Source organism: Nannospalax galili, unplaced genomic scaffold, assembly GCF_000622305.1.
Source record: "Nannospalax galili isolate Female #2095 unplaced genomic scaffold, S.galili_v1.0 scaffold652, whole genome shotgun sequence".
Taxonomy (NCBI): Eukaryota; Metazoa; Chordata; class Mammalia; order Rodentia; family Spalacidae; genus Nannospalax; species Nannospalax galili.
Genome location: NW_008332152.1, coordinates 1,902,112 through 1,915,325, shown reverse-complemented (window position 1 = coordinate 1,915,325; position 13,214 = coordinate 1,902,112). Strand labels below are relative to the sequence as shown.

Genomic DNA, 13,214 nt, shown 5'->3' with positions numbered 1-13,214 from the left:
GGCCTTGAACTCTGTATGTAGCTCAGGATGCCCTTGAGCTCCTGATCCTTCCCCCCACCCCCCGCCCGCCTCTCCGGAGTGCTGGGATTACAGCCCTGTTTTTTCCAGTGTTTAGAGATCAAGCCCAAGGCTCCATGCATCACAGGCAAGCACTCCACTGAGCTAAATCTTCAGCACTGTCCCATGGTTTTTTGTTTTGTTTTGTTTTGTTTTGTTTTGTACTTATTGACTCTGATCCTTCCCCCCCCCCCCCGCCCGCCTCTCCGGAGTGCTGGGATTACAGCCCTGTTTTTTCCAGTGTTTAGAGATCAAGCCCAAGGCTCCATGCATCACAGGCAAGCACTCCACTGAGCTAAATCTTCAGCACTGTCCCATGGTTTTTTGTTTTGTTTTGTTTTGTTTTGTTTTGTACTTATTGACTCATTTAGTCCTTTGGATAAAACCTTTGGGGCTGGTTATTGGTTCTATCTGCACAGGCAAGCTCAGCGGCTCAGCAATTAGCCATACGTGAGATTCGCAGAGCATACAAGGGCTGGATCTGCAGCTTCCACTCCACAAAGCAGCCCAAACCTGAATGTGAAGCAAGGGATACTTGACTTTGCACTAGTGACCCCATCACTTTTTGCTATGCCTCACTCCTCAGATAAGTAACAGTCAAGTAGCTTTGGACACATGAAAGAACACCACCAGCCTTCACCCTCCTAATCAGGCATTGATCTTGAGGCTGCAGGGCCTCGGAATACCAGGAACCCTGGTGACCTACGGCTAACATCAAAACCACAGGAGGAAACCAATTACTACAAGAATGAATGACCACTTGGGTGCCCATCCAGCTAGTGCCAAAATGAGACACCCAGGGCCCCTGAAGGATGGAACTGAACAAAGGCCTCCTCCTATCCTGTCACTGGGCCACTCAGCTTTTGGCTTCATCAGGTGGCAGCTGGAACTGGACCTGTCATGATTGCAGACACACAGGCAGGAATCAGACAGCCCACACATGGCAAGTGAGCTATGACTCTCAGTGACGCTCTGGGAATAAGCAAGCTACACACCAGCTCTGTGCTCTCAGGGCCTGGCCAAGAACAGCTGCTTCCTGAAGGCTGCCCCCACTTCCTGCACAGGGACAGCCAACTGTGAACCGCCATCCTCAAGTCAATCCCTGGGACTACTGACACCCCTCCCAGGGTGCACCAGACTCCCTAGGTCCCTAGGTTTATCTCTGCCAGCAGGGATGGGGCACTTTCTTCATTGGGTGGTCTTTGTTAACTGCCATATCTGTGACCCTAGTACTGTACAGTGAGGTCATGGGAACCCAGCTCCAGCAAAGTCAGGCACAGGGATGTCTCGGGATGGGCCAAACTATCTGTGAAATAGATGAGCTGCAGCAGAGGAAAGCAGCTCGTTTCTCTCTCCCTCCCTCCCTCCCTCCCTCTCTCCCTCCCTCCCTCTCTCCCTCTCCCTCTCTCCCTCCCTCCCTCTCTCCCTCTCCCTCTCTCCCTCCCTCCCTCTCTCCCTCTCCCTCTCTCCCTCCCTCCCTCTCTCCCTCTCCCTCTCTCCCTCCCTCCCTCTCCCTCTCTCCCTCCCTCCTCTCTCCTTCCCTCCCTCCCTGACACTGTGCTCAGGGCACTCTCCATTTTCACAGAGGTGAATCTACCTTACTCAATCACCATAGTCTCTCCCCAGCTGTCCCCCAGTTCAGCTCCCACCACAGAGGATGCTCCTGCTGGGGCCAGAATCAAAAGCAGGGGGTTCAGATGGGGACACTGGGTTCTAAGGAGGCAGTCCTGGGGCTGGAAAAAGCTGCATCTTCCAGAAAGGTTGGTCCAAGCAACACCCAGGAGCCACTTCTGACCCAGATAGACAGGTGTCCTTTGCTTCCCTCCTGGATGATTCACTCTGAATCCTAAACCCAAACCCCATCAAACCAAGCTCTTCTCCAATTCCCCTAACTCGACCTGGACCAACTCCAGCCTGCCACACCCCTCCCCCTCCCCTAGCATACTTCAGTCATTCCTGGTGTCCCAGGTCACACGCTCCTGGTGTTTGTCAGCTGTGACCCACACCAGCCAGTGGGCACAGCCTGGACATGGAAGACGTGGATTAAGAGCCGCTCCTGACCAAGCGGACTACCTCCACTTCCCCACTCCCCTCCTAGTCTGGGTGGTGGTGGTGGTGTCTTCTCTCTCCATAGGTAATTTTCAAGCTCCTCCATCAGTGGCCCCTCACCGTCCCTAGTCCGCGCTGGGCACAGGAGAATGAGGTCTGGACCACCCTACCCTGTGCCCAATGGCAGGGCTAGCATCCCCAAGTCCTACAGCCCTACAAACCTATGTCCATTCATTCTGGAAGAATGAGATTCCCCACACCAGACCATGGGGGACTACAGTAAATTCCCACTGCATGAGACGTTACCTGGACGGCCCGCCCCTCCCCCCAAGCTCTTCCAGAACTGACTGCCCCCCCAGTCCACTACCCGGGAATCGGGACTCCTAGGTCCCCATCCATGTCCCCGTCTCATGCCCACCCAAAGGAAGGAGGGATGGGGACCCACCCAGGCGCCCCACTTCATGTCCACATTGACAGGGGGCAACTCAGTCACCAAGGCTCGGTCTTAGGGTTCACCTAGTCCATATCCGTTGAAGGGATGGGACTCTCCCCTGTGCCCTGCCCTCGGTGCTCAGTGTGCAATTGGGATTCCAGGGCCCGGCCCCCGCTTAGCGCCCCAGGGCCTCGCCTCCGCCTAGCGCCCCTGGCGGGAAGAGGCTCGGGGACCGCACCCTGCAGCCACACCCGCTGGGTCCTCGTGACTCGGAGGGTGACGAGAGCGGGGGCGGGGGGAACGGTGTCCCTGAAATCACGTGGTGCCGTGTCACGTGGCTCGGGGCGGGGCCGAGCTGGGTTCTTCTAGGAGGCGGGTCTGGGGGTTCCCAGTTTCCCCGCTGTTCTCCCGAATCTCTCCACCTGCTCTGCCGGTTCCACTGCCGCCACGATGATGTGTGGAGGGCCATCCGCCTTGCAGCCGGCCACCGCCGAGACCCAGAAGATCGCCGACCAGGTGAGGCCGCGGTCCGGGCCAGGCCTGCCTGACCAGGGGACCCGGGGACGACAGCACCGCGCCCAGCCCGGGCCCCGCACCCAGCCCAACCGCCCTGCACCCCAGCCCGGGTCCTGCACCCCAACCTCCCTGCAGGGTTCCGAGCATGGCTGCACACGTGGCTGGGGCTCGGGGTCCTGCCTGGAGGACTCGGGGTCCCAGGGTCTGGGCTGTGTCCGCCGCTGCTTAGAGGACCACCTGGGTCTTGAGGAATATGCACTGGGTTCGGTGGAGGGACTTGATTGCCCCCAATAGTTCAGGAAAGGCAGAGAGCTTCGCAGCTCCCAGGGCTAGAGCCCGGGAGTAAAACCCAGGCTAGCCCCGTCAGGAGGCACGTCCTCTAATTCCAGCCCTTCACAGCTCCCAGGGCTAGAGCCCGGGAGTAAAACCCAGGCTAGCCCCGTCAGGAGGCACGTCCTCTAATTCCAGCCCAGGTGAAACAAGAGGCTCGATGGAGGCCAGCCTGGTCTACAGTGGGAGATTCCATCCCACATCAAAGCTAGGGGCAGAACCTGCTGGTGTCTCGATCTCTCCATCAGCAGCAAGGTGCTAGATCTGGTGGGGAGGGGCTGTGAGTGCTCTGGAGTTGGTTTGTGAATTGGGGGTGTGGGGGGGCGAGTATTTGTTAGCAAAGCAGATTCTGTACAAGTTAGGGAAGTTCAAAGTCTTGAGCTAGAAGAAGGAAAGGTGAACTTCTCTCCCGACACCCCACCCCAGGCGTGTCCCAGGTTGGGTGCCTTGGGAGGTTTGTGCCTTAACTGCAGTGGCCAGGGAGGAGTGAGTCAGTCCCACGAGACCCTAAAAATGAGGAATTGCTCCTTTCCCTCCCCTGCCAGGGTGAGCAGTCCCTGTCGTAAGTTCTTACTCAGCCTGAGCAGATGTACGCTCTTGTCACTGGACCTGGGTAAAATGAAAAATGAACCATGGGATCGGGGTGGGTGGGCTGGAGAGGTGGCTCAGCAATTAAGAGTGCTTACTGCTCCTGTAGAGGACCCGAGTTCAGTTCCCAGCACCCTCATCAGGTGGCTCACAACTACCTGTAATTCCAGCTCCAGGGGATCCTCTCCTGAATTCCATGGGTACCTGCACCCACATGGTATACATACCTTACCCACAAACAGATACACACATGCCCACATAATCATAAAAAAAATAACGGTAATAATAGGGGCTGGAGAGATGGCTCAGTGGTTAAGAACACTGATTGTTCTTGCAGAAGACCCGGGTTCAATTCCCAGCACCCACATGGCAGCTAACAACTGTCCGTAACTCCAGTCACAGGGGATCCAACGGCCTCTACTGTCCTCCGGCATTACATGACACGGGTGCACTTACCTACATGCAGACATAACACTCATACACATAAAATAAAAATAATAAAGTAAATAAATAAATAAAATAAAAAAATAAAAAGAAGCCAGCACTTGGGAGGCAGAGGCAGGTGGATCTCTGTGCAATTGAGGCCAACTTGGTTCACATAGTGAGTTCCAGGCCCTGTAGCTAGGGTTACAGGCAGGCCCTTTCTCACAAACAAAGATTTTTACTATTTTAAAATTGTATGCGTAAGTGTGTAGGTATATGTGCGTGAGGGGTCAGGTGCCCTCAGCTGAGCGCAGCTGTCCAGAGGCTGGAGGCGCTGGATCCCCTGGAGCTGGTGTTCCCTGCGGTTGTAGGCTGCCTAACGTGAGTGCTGAGAACCAAAGTCAAGACCACAGTATCTGCTCCTAACCACTGAGCCGCCTCTCCATCCCGTGTTCTACTTTTTTTTTTTTTTTTTTCTTTTTGAGACAGGGCCTCCCTGTAGCCCCAGCTGTCCTGGAACTCACTATGTAGACCAGGCTGGCCTTGAACTCACAGAGATCTGCCTGCCTCTGCCGCCCGAGTGCTGGGATTAAAAGCGTGTGCCACCACGCCTGGCCCGTGTTCTACTTTTTATCACTAAAGCCAACAGCTTCATGTCCCCAGCTGTGAGGGCAGTGGTGTCGAGGCCAGCAGACAGGGAGGCACCTGCTGCCGAGGCTAAGTGCTTCCTTTCCCGTCCACCTGGCAGGTAAAGCACCAGCTTGAAGAGAAAGAAAACCAGAAGTTCACCGTCTTTAAAGCTGTGTCCTTCAAGAGCCAGGTGGTGGCTGGCACCAACTACTTCATCAAGGTGGGTGCTAAGTCGTGGCTTGGGAAAGACTGGGGCACAGTCTCAGAGTGCACAGGGGCCTGCACCTGCCCCCCTCCTGAGGAGCAGTGTGCCATGTGCACGGGTGAGTGTGTCACCTCTTAGGAGGGCACCTAAGGCTTCTGAGAGAATGAGTGTGGGGTTCCAGGGTCCCTGCCCTTAATGGAGGAGACAGGACTTGTCACTAGCCCTGTGCCTGGTAATCTACACTAGCTCAGCTACTCTGAGGCTCAATTGAGCCTGGGGACTGAGACCACCAGTTCTCACTGGCCTCCCTTTCTATCTCCAGGTTGACGTTGGTGATGATAAATTTGTGCACTTGAGGGTGTTTGAGGCTCTCCCTCATGAAAACAAGCCCTTGACCTTGGCTGCCTACCAGACCAACAAGGAGAAACACGATGAACTGACCTACTTCTAATTTCTCAGTCCCTGTGCCAAATACTTCATTGTTTCAGTCTGTGTTTGGGACCATGACGTACAGACCCCTCTGTGGTGCCTCTGTAATGGAGGGGGTAGGGTTCCGCAGCTTCCAAACTATTGTGGGGTTTTTTTCCCTTCCAGTCATTTTCAGAATGCTATATATGATCTATCTCTAAATATATGTTTTGAGAGTCTATACAAATTGTCTCTTTCATTTTGAAGTTTTCCCTTTATCAGAAATCACAATGTAGATTTGCTAAGAAGGGGCAGGTTATTTCATTTTTTATTTTAAAATTTTAATTAAAAAACATTTTTAATTAAATATTCATATGTATTGCCTGCATATATGTAAGTGCACCTGTGTCATGCAATGCATGCAAAGGTCAGAAAAGGCTGTCAGATCCCCTGGAACTGGAGTTATGGATGGTTGTTAGCTGCCATGTGGGTGCTGGGAATTGAACCTGGGTCCTCTGCAAGAGCAGCCAGTGCTCTTAACCATTGAGCCATCTCTCCAGCCCCTAAAATTTTAATTTTTAAACATTCATCTGTGTGTATGTGCATGTATGTGAGGGCATACATGCCACAGTGCGCATGTGGAGGTCAAGAACAACCTGGTGGAGTTGGTTCTCTTCTACTACCATGTGGGTCCCTGGGATTGAACTCAGGTCATCAGGCTTAGCAGCAAGCACTTTTACCATTTATAAACTGGTAAAGGGCAAGGGTGTGGCTCAGCAGTGGAGTGCTGGCCTAGCATGTTCGATCCCCAGCATTGCAAAAACCCAAAGTTAATTCAAGACCAATGTTACCCAGCTGGTGGGACACCTTACGAGAGGCAGGGCTTGAGCTATTCTGAGCAGGTCTTTCTGCTCCAAGGTACTGGAGTGACCAGAGTCTCTCAAACCACAGCAGCTAGGTGGGAGAGTCGGGGTTCACACCAGGCACCCACCTTAGCATCTTAGTGCTCACCATAGGTTGTCCCCTGAGCTCCAGGCTCTGTCCCCAAGCCTCAGTCTCCCAACATAAAAGATTTTGAGTAAATCCACTGGACCTGAGAGGTTGGCACACTGAGAATGTGCTAAAGAGGGGGTACCCTACCATAAAGAGGGGGTGCCCTACCATAAAGAGGGGTACCCTACCATAACAGCCTCAGAGCATTTGTCATCAGCCCTCAAGCATCCAGAGTCTCAGTGAGCACCCCATGCTCCCACTCTGGCTGAGCAGGGTGGCTGTGTGCCGGACAGGCTAAAGTGTATCCCAGAGTCCTGGTGAGGCATCCAGAGATGCTAATGATGTGCTTAGCAGCTGGGAGAGAAGCCAGGTGGTGCCACCACACCCTCCTGCCATGTCTGCTGTTAGGAGCAGCCGATTGGATGAGGTTAGATTCTCCTTAGGCAAGTGATAATACCACACTAATTAACTGGATCTATGTTGTGCAAGGGACAAAATCGCAGACCTGGAGGATGGAACGGCTCCACTACCAGCACACTTAGGCGCTTAATGCTGCCTGGAAGCGGTGTTAACTCCGTTTCTGCCCCTGTGAGGCAGGGACACAGCCCAGTGCCCAGACTCCCCAAGCACAGCTCGCCCTTGCTTGTCTGGTTAGGCAAAGCTCACAGCCGTCCCTGTTTCTCAGCTCCCTTTTTTCCCCAAGCTGAGTGTCTTTATGCTGAGGGGCTGGTGGGGCCACAGACAGCCTGTCTTACTGGCTTTCATGCCAAAGAACCATGGGTAGACCACAGATGGACAGTCTCAGGAGCCTTTATCCCAGACCTGGTCTCAAAAAGAAAAACATTAAAAAAGGGCTGGATGTGGTGGCACACTGGGGAGGCAGAGGCAGGTGGATCTCTGTGAGTTCAAGGCCAGCCTGGTCTACATAGTGAGTTCCAGGACAGCTGGGGCTACAGGGAGACCCTGTCTCAAAAAGACCAAAAAGAAAATTTATTTAATTTTTGTGCATTTCCTACATCTTGATCATATTTAGACCCTAGATACCCCCCACCAGATCCCAAGCATTCTGTCATATATGTTAAGGCTTATTGAGTCAAATTTGTGTCCCCAAACATCCGTCAGTGTGAGTCCATTCACTGGAGCCTGGTCAGCCTGTCTAGCATCACTCTCTTAAAGACGAACTCTCCCTCACCCAGTAGTGATCAGCTGCCTGGTCAGCCTGTCTAGCATCACTCTCTTAAAGAAGACCACCTCCCTCTCATCCAGTAGTGATCAGCTGCCTGGTCAGCCTGTCTAGCATCACTCTCTTAAAGACTAACTCTCCCTCACCCGGCAGTGACCAGCTGCCAACACTTCTTCAACGAAGGTCGGGACTTCTAACCCATTTCCCCACTTCTGCGCTGGGTTTTTGTCTGGTTTGAGTCGTGTGCACGCTGTCACCACTGCTGTAAGTTCATACGAGCGTGTTCCCGGAAGCCTGGAAAACTGTTTCCTTGTGGTCGTCCACCAGCCCTGGCTCTTACAGTCTTTCTGCCCCTCTTCTGCAATGCTCCCTCAGCCTGGGTGGCAGAGGTTTAATATGAGTCCTATGCAGGGACTGCACTCTGCAGCCTCTTATTCTCTACATTTTGGCCCGTTGTAGCCTTCTGTGTTAATCACCTTCTGTTAAATGAGGAGGCTTTGCTGGTGAGAGTTGAGGATGCACTAGTTTTCTCCCTGCCCCTTGTCCCCTATGTCCCGTGAGCCTTAGGTGTAGAGGTCGCATTGTAGATGTGTCACAGGGCTGGGCAGCTCACAGACACTTAATCTCTGTGTTTGACCAGTGTAGAACTCTGTAATAATCTCCATCTGCTGCAAAAAGAAGCTTTCTTTGATGAGTGGTGAGAGCTACACTTGTCCGTAAATATAAGGATCCATATTTAGCATACAGTAAGAAATTGTATTTGTGTAGGAATGTGACAGATGTAGGTTTTTCTCTAGGATCTATGACCTCTCCAGCCACATGTTTTTAGCTGTTTACTGTACCACACGAGTTCCTTCCCATCCAACTAATATTTGTAAAGATCTTATTACAAAGAGTGACACCTTTAATCCCAGCACTCGGGAGGCAGAGGCAGGCGGATCTCTGTGAGACTGAGGCCAGTCTGCTCTAGAGTGAGTGCCAGGCCTCTCTCAAAAAGTCTCAAAAAGTAAAAACAAAAAACCAAACTGGTCTACATAGTGAGTTCCAGGCCAGATGGGGCTACAGGGAGACCTTGTCTCATAAAGACCAAAAAAAAAAAAAAAAAAAAAATCCACCAAAGAAACAAAGAATGACATCCTGAGTTTCAGGGACACCACTGGGCATGCAGGACAACTGTCCTGGTCTCATCTTACTCCTTCTGCACAGTCCCACCTTTATAGCCAGATCCTGACCGCACATCTTGAATGGGTGACCCAGTATGATGTGAGTTATATCACAATAAGGAGACCAAGATGTAGTGCCAGCTGCTCCTGCTTCCCTGGCTGGGGTGTAGATGTGTCAAGGAGATGTCCTATGTGTGGATAGAACCATGGTTCAGGGACAGCAGGACAGGACTGAGGGCCTGGACCTGCCGCTGGAGGAGGGTACTGGCAGACAACCAAGCCTGCAGTCCTAATCCTTGCCTCCTCACAACAGTGTAGGTGGAATTCCAGACAGGGCAAGGCACTATTGGATATGATCCTAGAGGCTTCAGGAAAGTTGGGCCTGGCAGACACTGGCCAGGCCTTGAGGCTCCCCGCCCTCATACAGAGCTGAACCAGGAAGATCCTATCAGGAGGCAAGGGAACACTGGGTAGTCAGTGTTGGGCTCAGCAAGAGCTGGGACAGGTACTCATGGGAGTGAAAACCTACAGGGCTGGACATGCAGGGGAGATGTATGGCCAGACCCTGCTGACAGTGTCATGAGGCCCAGCAACACATCTCACAAACCCTGGGTGCCTACTTTTCCTACTCCCCGTCTCTCTCCTTTCTGTCCTTGCTCTGGCAGTGTAGATGGCCCCTCATTTCCCTCACCACTGGCTAGACACTTTGGCTTTGGCTTTCTGGCCCAAGCATCTACTTGGAAACCCCGAGCCACATGTACTTGAAGTCAACCTTCCCCTCTATATCAGGGGAGGTCTAGGGTGTCCTTGAGATGAGTAAGAGTCTCAGTGGGATGTCTGGATCAGATCCTTGGAAGCAGAAAGGTAACCCAGTCGGGACTCTACCCTACCCCATGCTTGCCTCAGGATGTGGCCTGCTGGCTGAGTCATGGCCTCCAAAGATGCCCACATCTCTTCCCGGAACCTGGGTGGCAAAGAGGCTCTGCTGATGGGATTAATTGAAGGTCACAAGAGGGAGGCAATCCCGGGGTATCTGAGAGGCCCAGTGTCCACGGTTCTTATGAGGAGGAGGCAGGAGGGCCTGAGTTTTAAGAGGTGAAAAAATGCTACTTTTGACTTTAAAGATGGAGAAAGGGCCAAGAGCCAATGATTCTATGACTTCAAGATGTGGCAAGACCTCCAGAAGGAGCCAGCTCCGACACCCAACTTGTAGGCCTCTGGCCTCTGGAACTGTAAATGAACAGATGTATCTGTTGTTGGACATCGGTGAGGCAGTCGCAGGACACTCATCACCAGCATCATGGCTCTGGGTGGCAGTGAGCAGGGGAGCAGACTGGTGTATCCAGCAGCATAGGAACCTGGAAGTGGCTGTCATCTGTGGGCACAGAATAGACTGCATTAAGAGGCCACAGTGCTCTGCCCAGTCCCTGCCCCTCTCCTGCACAGTCCTCACATTAGGGTCTTTCTGGTGATGGGGATCTCCTCTCCCAGCCCTGCCTTCATTCAGGCCCACTTGCTGGATTGCCTCTGAGGCTTTACACACAAGGACATGGACAAGTCATGGGATCCTGGTACTGCCAGGCTAGTCGCATTCCATGTCACTGCTGCATGGAGCCAGGTGGTACCAGGGATGCTATGGCCAATGACTGGTCCTCAGCACCTGGCAAGGGGAGGCTGGGAAGCTCTTCCATCTCCAAGCCCCCACCCCAGGGCTGCCCCTCAAACACTAGACAGCCCCCAAGGAGGACAGAGTGAAGGACGAGGGCATGTGGGCCACCGTAGGTGAGACAAGGCTCACCTTTTCCTGTGAAGAGTATTCTTTAGGTAATCAGTCACTCCCCATTTGCAACGGTAACCATGCTGGGCAGGCTGAGGAGCACACGGGTAATAAATGGAGTTCTACCTACCGGGGAAATGATCACACTGACAAAACTGCATTGAAAATATTTATTTGTGGATAATCATAGATATCAACAAACCAGCACAAAACAGACACAGCTACACAGCGCTGACAGATACATCTATGAACACACTGACAGGGGACAGCAGGGCTGGGAGACTCAGGCTAAGGACCACTTGAGCCCAGAGTACGTCCCTCCTGCGCAGCAGGGGCTGCGGGCCCCCTGTGCTTTGTTCCGAAGGCCAGGAGCCTCCAAAAGACTGTGCTCATCTCTGGGAAAGATGAGCAGGGTTGGTGACCCCCGTGGGAGCGCCCCTCTCCCAATTGGTCCAAATTTACAGCACAAGGGTAAAATCCTGGGAATTTAGGCAGCTATGAAGCTAAGAGCATTCATGACGTCACCCACATCTCATCCTTCAAGGGCTACGTAAGCGAAGAATTCACCCCCGCTCCATCATCTGGAAGTTTTAGATGTTTTGTGGGAATGTGCCCAGCCTGAACTTTGAGGGAGTTTTGTTTCCGCTTTCCAGCTCTGTGGGATGCTCAAAGGGTTTGCCAAGCCTCTGGGCTCTCTATTGTGCCCCGTCATTCCTTCTTCCTGTCAGGCACCAGGTCCCCAGTGGGAATATAGCTCCAGAGGTTTCCAAAGCTACCAGCTCTGGTCAGAAAAAGGATCAAGACACCTCGGCCTGTCTTCACTGGGACTAAATGACTGCGGGGACAGGTAGTGAGGTGTGGCCATATATTACCCAACATCTCAGCCTGCCTTTGTGGGGGCTGCTGGCTCTATAGGCAGATGGACATGGCTACGGCTTTGGGGGAGCTCCCAAGCATGGAGGTCTGAGTGGCAGGCTCTCTCTTCTGTTCCCACCCACCTAAAGCTGCAGGGCAGAGGCAGTCCGGGCTTGCTATTCAGCTCTAACCTGGCTAGGCTGAGGGGCCCCTGGCCACAGGAGGGACTTTTCTGCCTGAAATGGGCGTTCTGCTGCAGAAAGACCAGAAACTGCCCCACAATAAGCTGCGGGAAGGAAAAGGAGAGGCCAGTATTTAGGAGCATGGTTCACCATCACCATCCTGAAGTGGGGGTTCCTCAGGACTGAGCCCCAGGCAGGGCAGTAAGACATGGGAGAGGGAGCCTCCTACTAGAGGACATGCTCCTGCTTGGTTCAGACAGCAAGGAAACCTTTAAAGCATCTTTTTAGCCTGCCATAAATAAGAATTTAAAAAATCCTCCAGGAATAATTTTTTTGTTGGTGTGTGTGTGTGTGTGTGTGTGTGTGTGTGTGTGTGTGTGTGTTTGAGAGCGCACACGTGTTTTAGGGACACAGTCTTGTTCCACAGTTCCGTGTGACCTCAAGCTTGCTATCCTCCTGCCTCAGCCTCTAGAGTATTGAACTGCATGTGTGCACCACCATGCCTGGCAATTGTCTACGAATGTAAAAATTTAAAACACTGTTAGAGTTCATATTATTCTGGGAGCAAATAAATATACGGGGTTGCAGTGAAGGCAGAGTACGGAATATAAGACGTTATTTTAATTAATCTTGGCATATTTAAAACAGGAAATGTCTGCATCAAGAATAATCAGAGTTGGGCCGGAGAGATGGCTCAGCGGTTAAGAACACTGACTGTTCTTGCAGAAGACCCAGGTTCGAATCCCAGCACCCACATGGCAGCTAACAACTGTCCGTAACTCCAGCTCCAGGGGATCCGATGGCCTCTTCTGTCCTCCTCGGGCATTGCAGAGCATGGGTGCGCTTACCTACATGCAGGCAGTACACGCATACACATAACGTCCTCCAGTCCCAGGGGATCTGACAGCCTCTTCTGACCTCCGCAAGTATTACATGACATGGGTGCACTTACCTACATTCAGGCAATACATGTACACACATAAAATAAAATAAAATAAAATAAAATAAAATAAAATAAAATAAAATAAAATAAAGAGAATAAACCAGAGTCAATGGGAGACACACACAGACTATAAAATGCACCTAACTTCAGCAACTGTGAACTTCAAACAGCGGCTACCAGGGCTGTCATGCAAAGTTAGGGACACTGACCTCTCCCACACACCGTGAGGTTTGCACAGACCCAAAATTCGGATTCTAACAGTAAGATTTACATGCTGAAAACCAACCCAATAGATCTTCCAGCATCTGCATCTGCCAGAGGAAGAACAAAGATCATACAGGATTTGCACATGCACACCAGGCCGTACCCTGCATGTGGATGGGCGCTCCTCCATCACAGAGTGATATTCACTCAGAACTGCTGGGCCTAAGTTCAAGCCTTCCTTAGCTCACTGCCTACTCTACAGAACCAGCAGTCTT

The 13,214-nt window shown here is 52.2% G+C and overlaps 1 protein-coding gene across 1 annotated transcript; it reads left to right on the top strand.

The window, feature by feature from the left end:
- Positions 1-2,864: 2,864 nt before the first annotated feature.
- On the top strand, positions 2,865-5,880 carry Cstb (cystatin B). Its single transcript, XM_008827385.3, has 3 exons — positions 2,865-3,055; positions 5,145-5,246; positions 5,554-5,880. The coding sequence occupies exons 1-3, from the start codon at positions 2,990-2,992 to the stop codon at positions 5,680-5,682; spliced, it is 297 nt and encodes a 98-aa protein (XP_008825607.1). The 5' UTR covers positions 2,865-2,989; the 3' UTR covers positions 5,683-5,880.
- Positions 5,881-13,214: the final 7,334 nt, after the last annotated feature.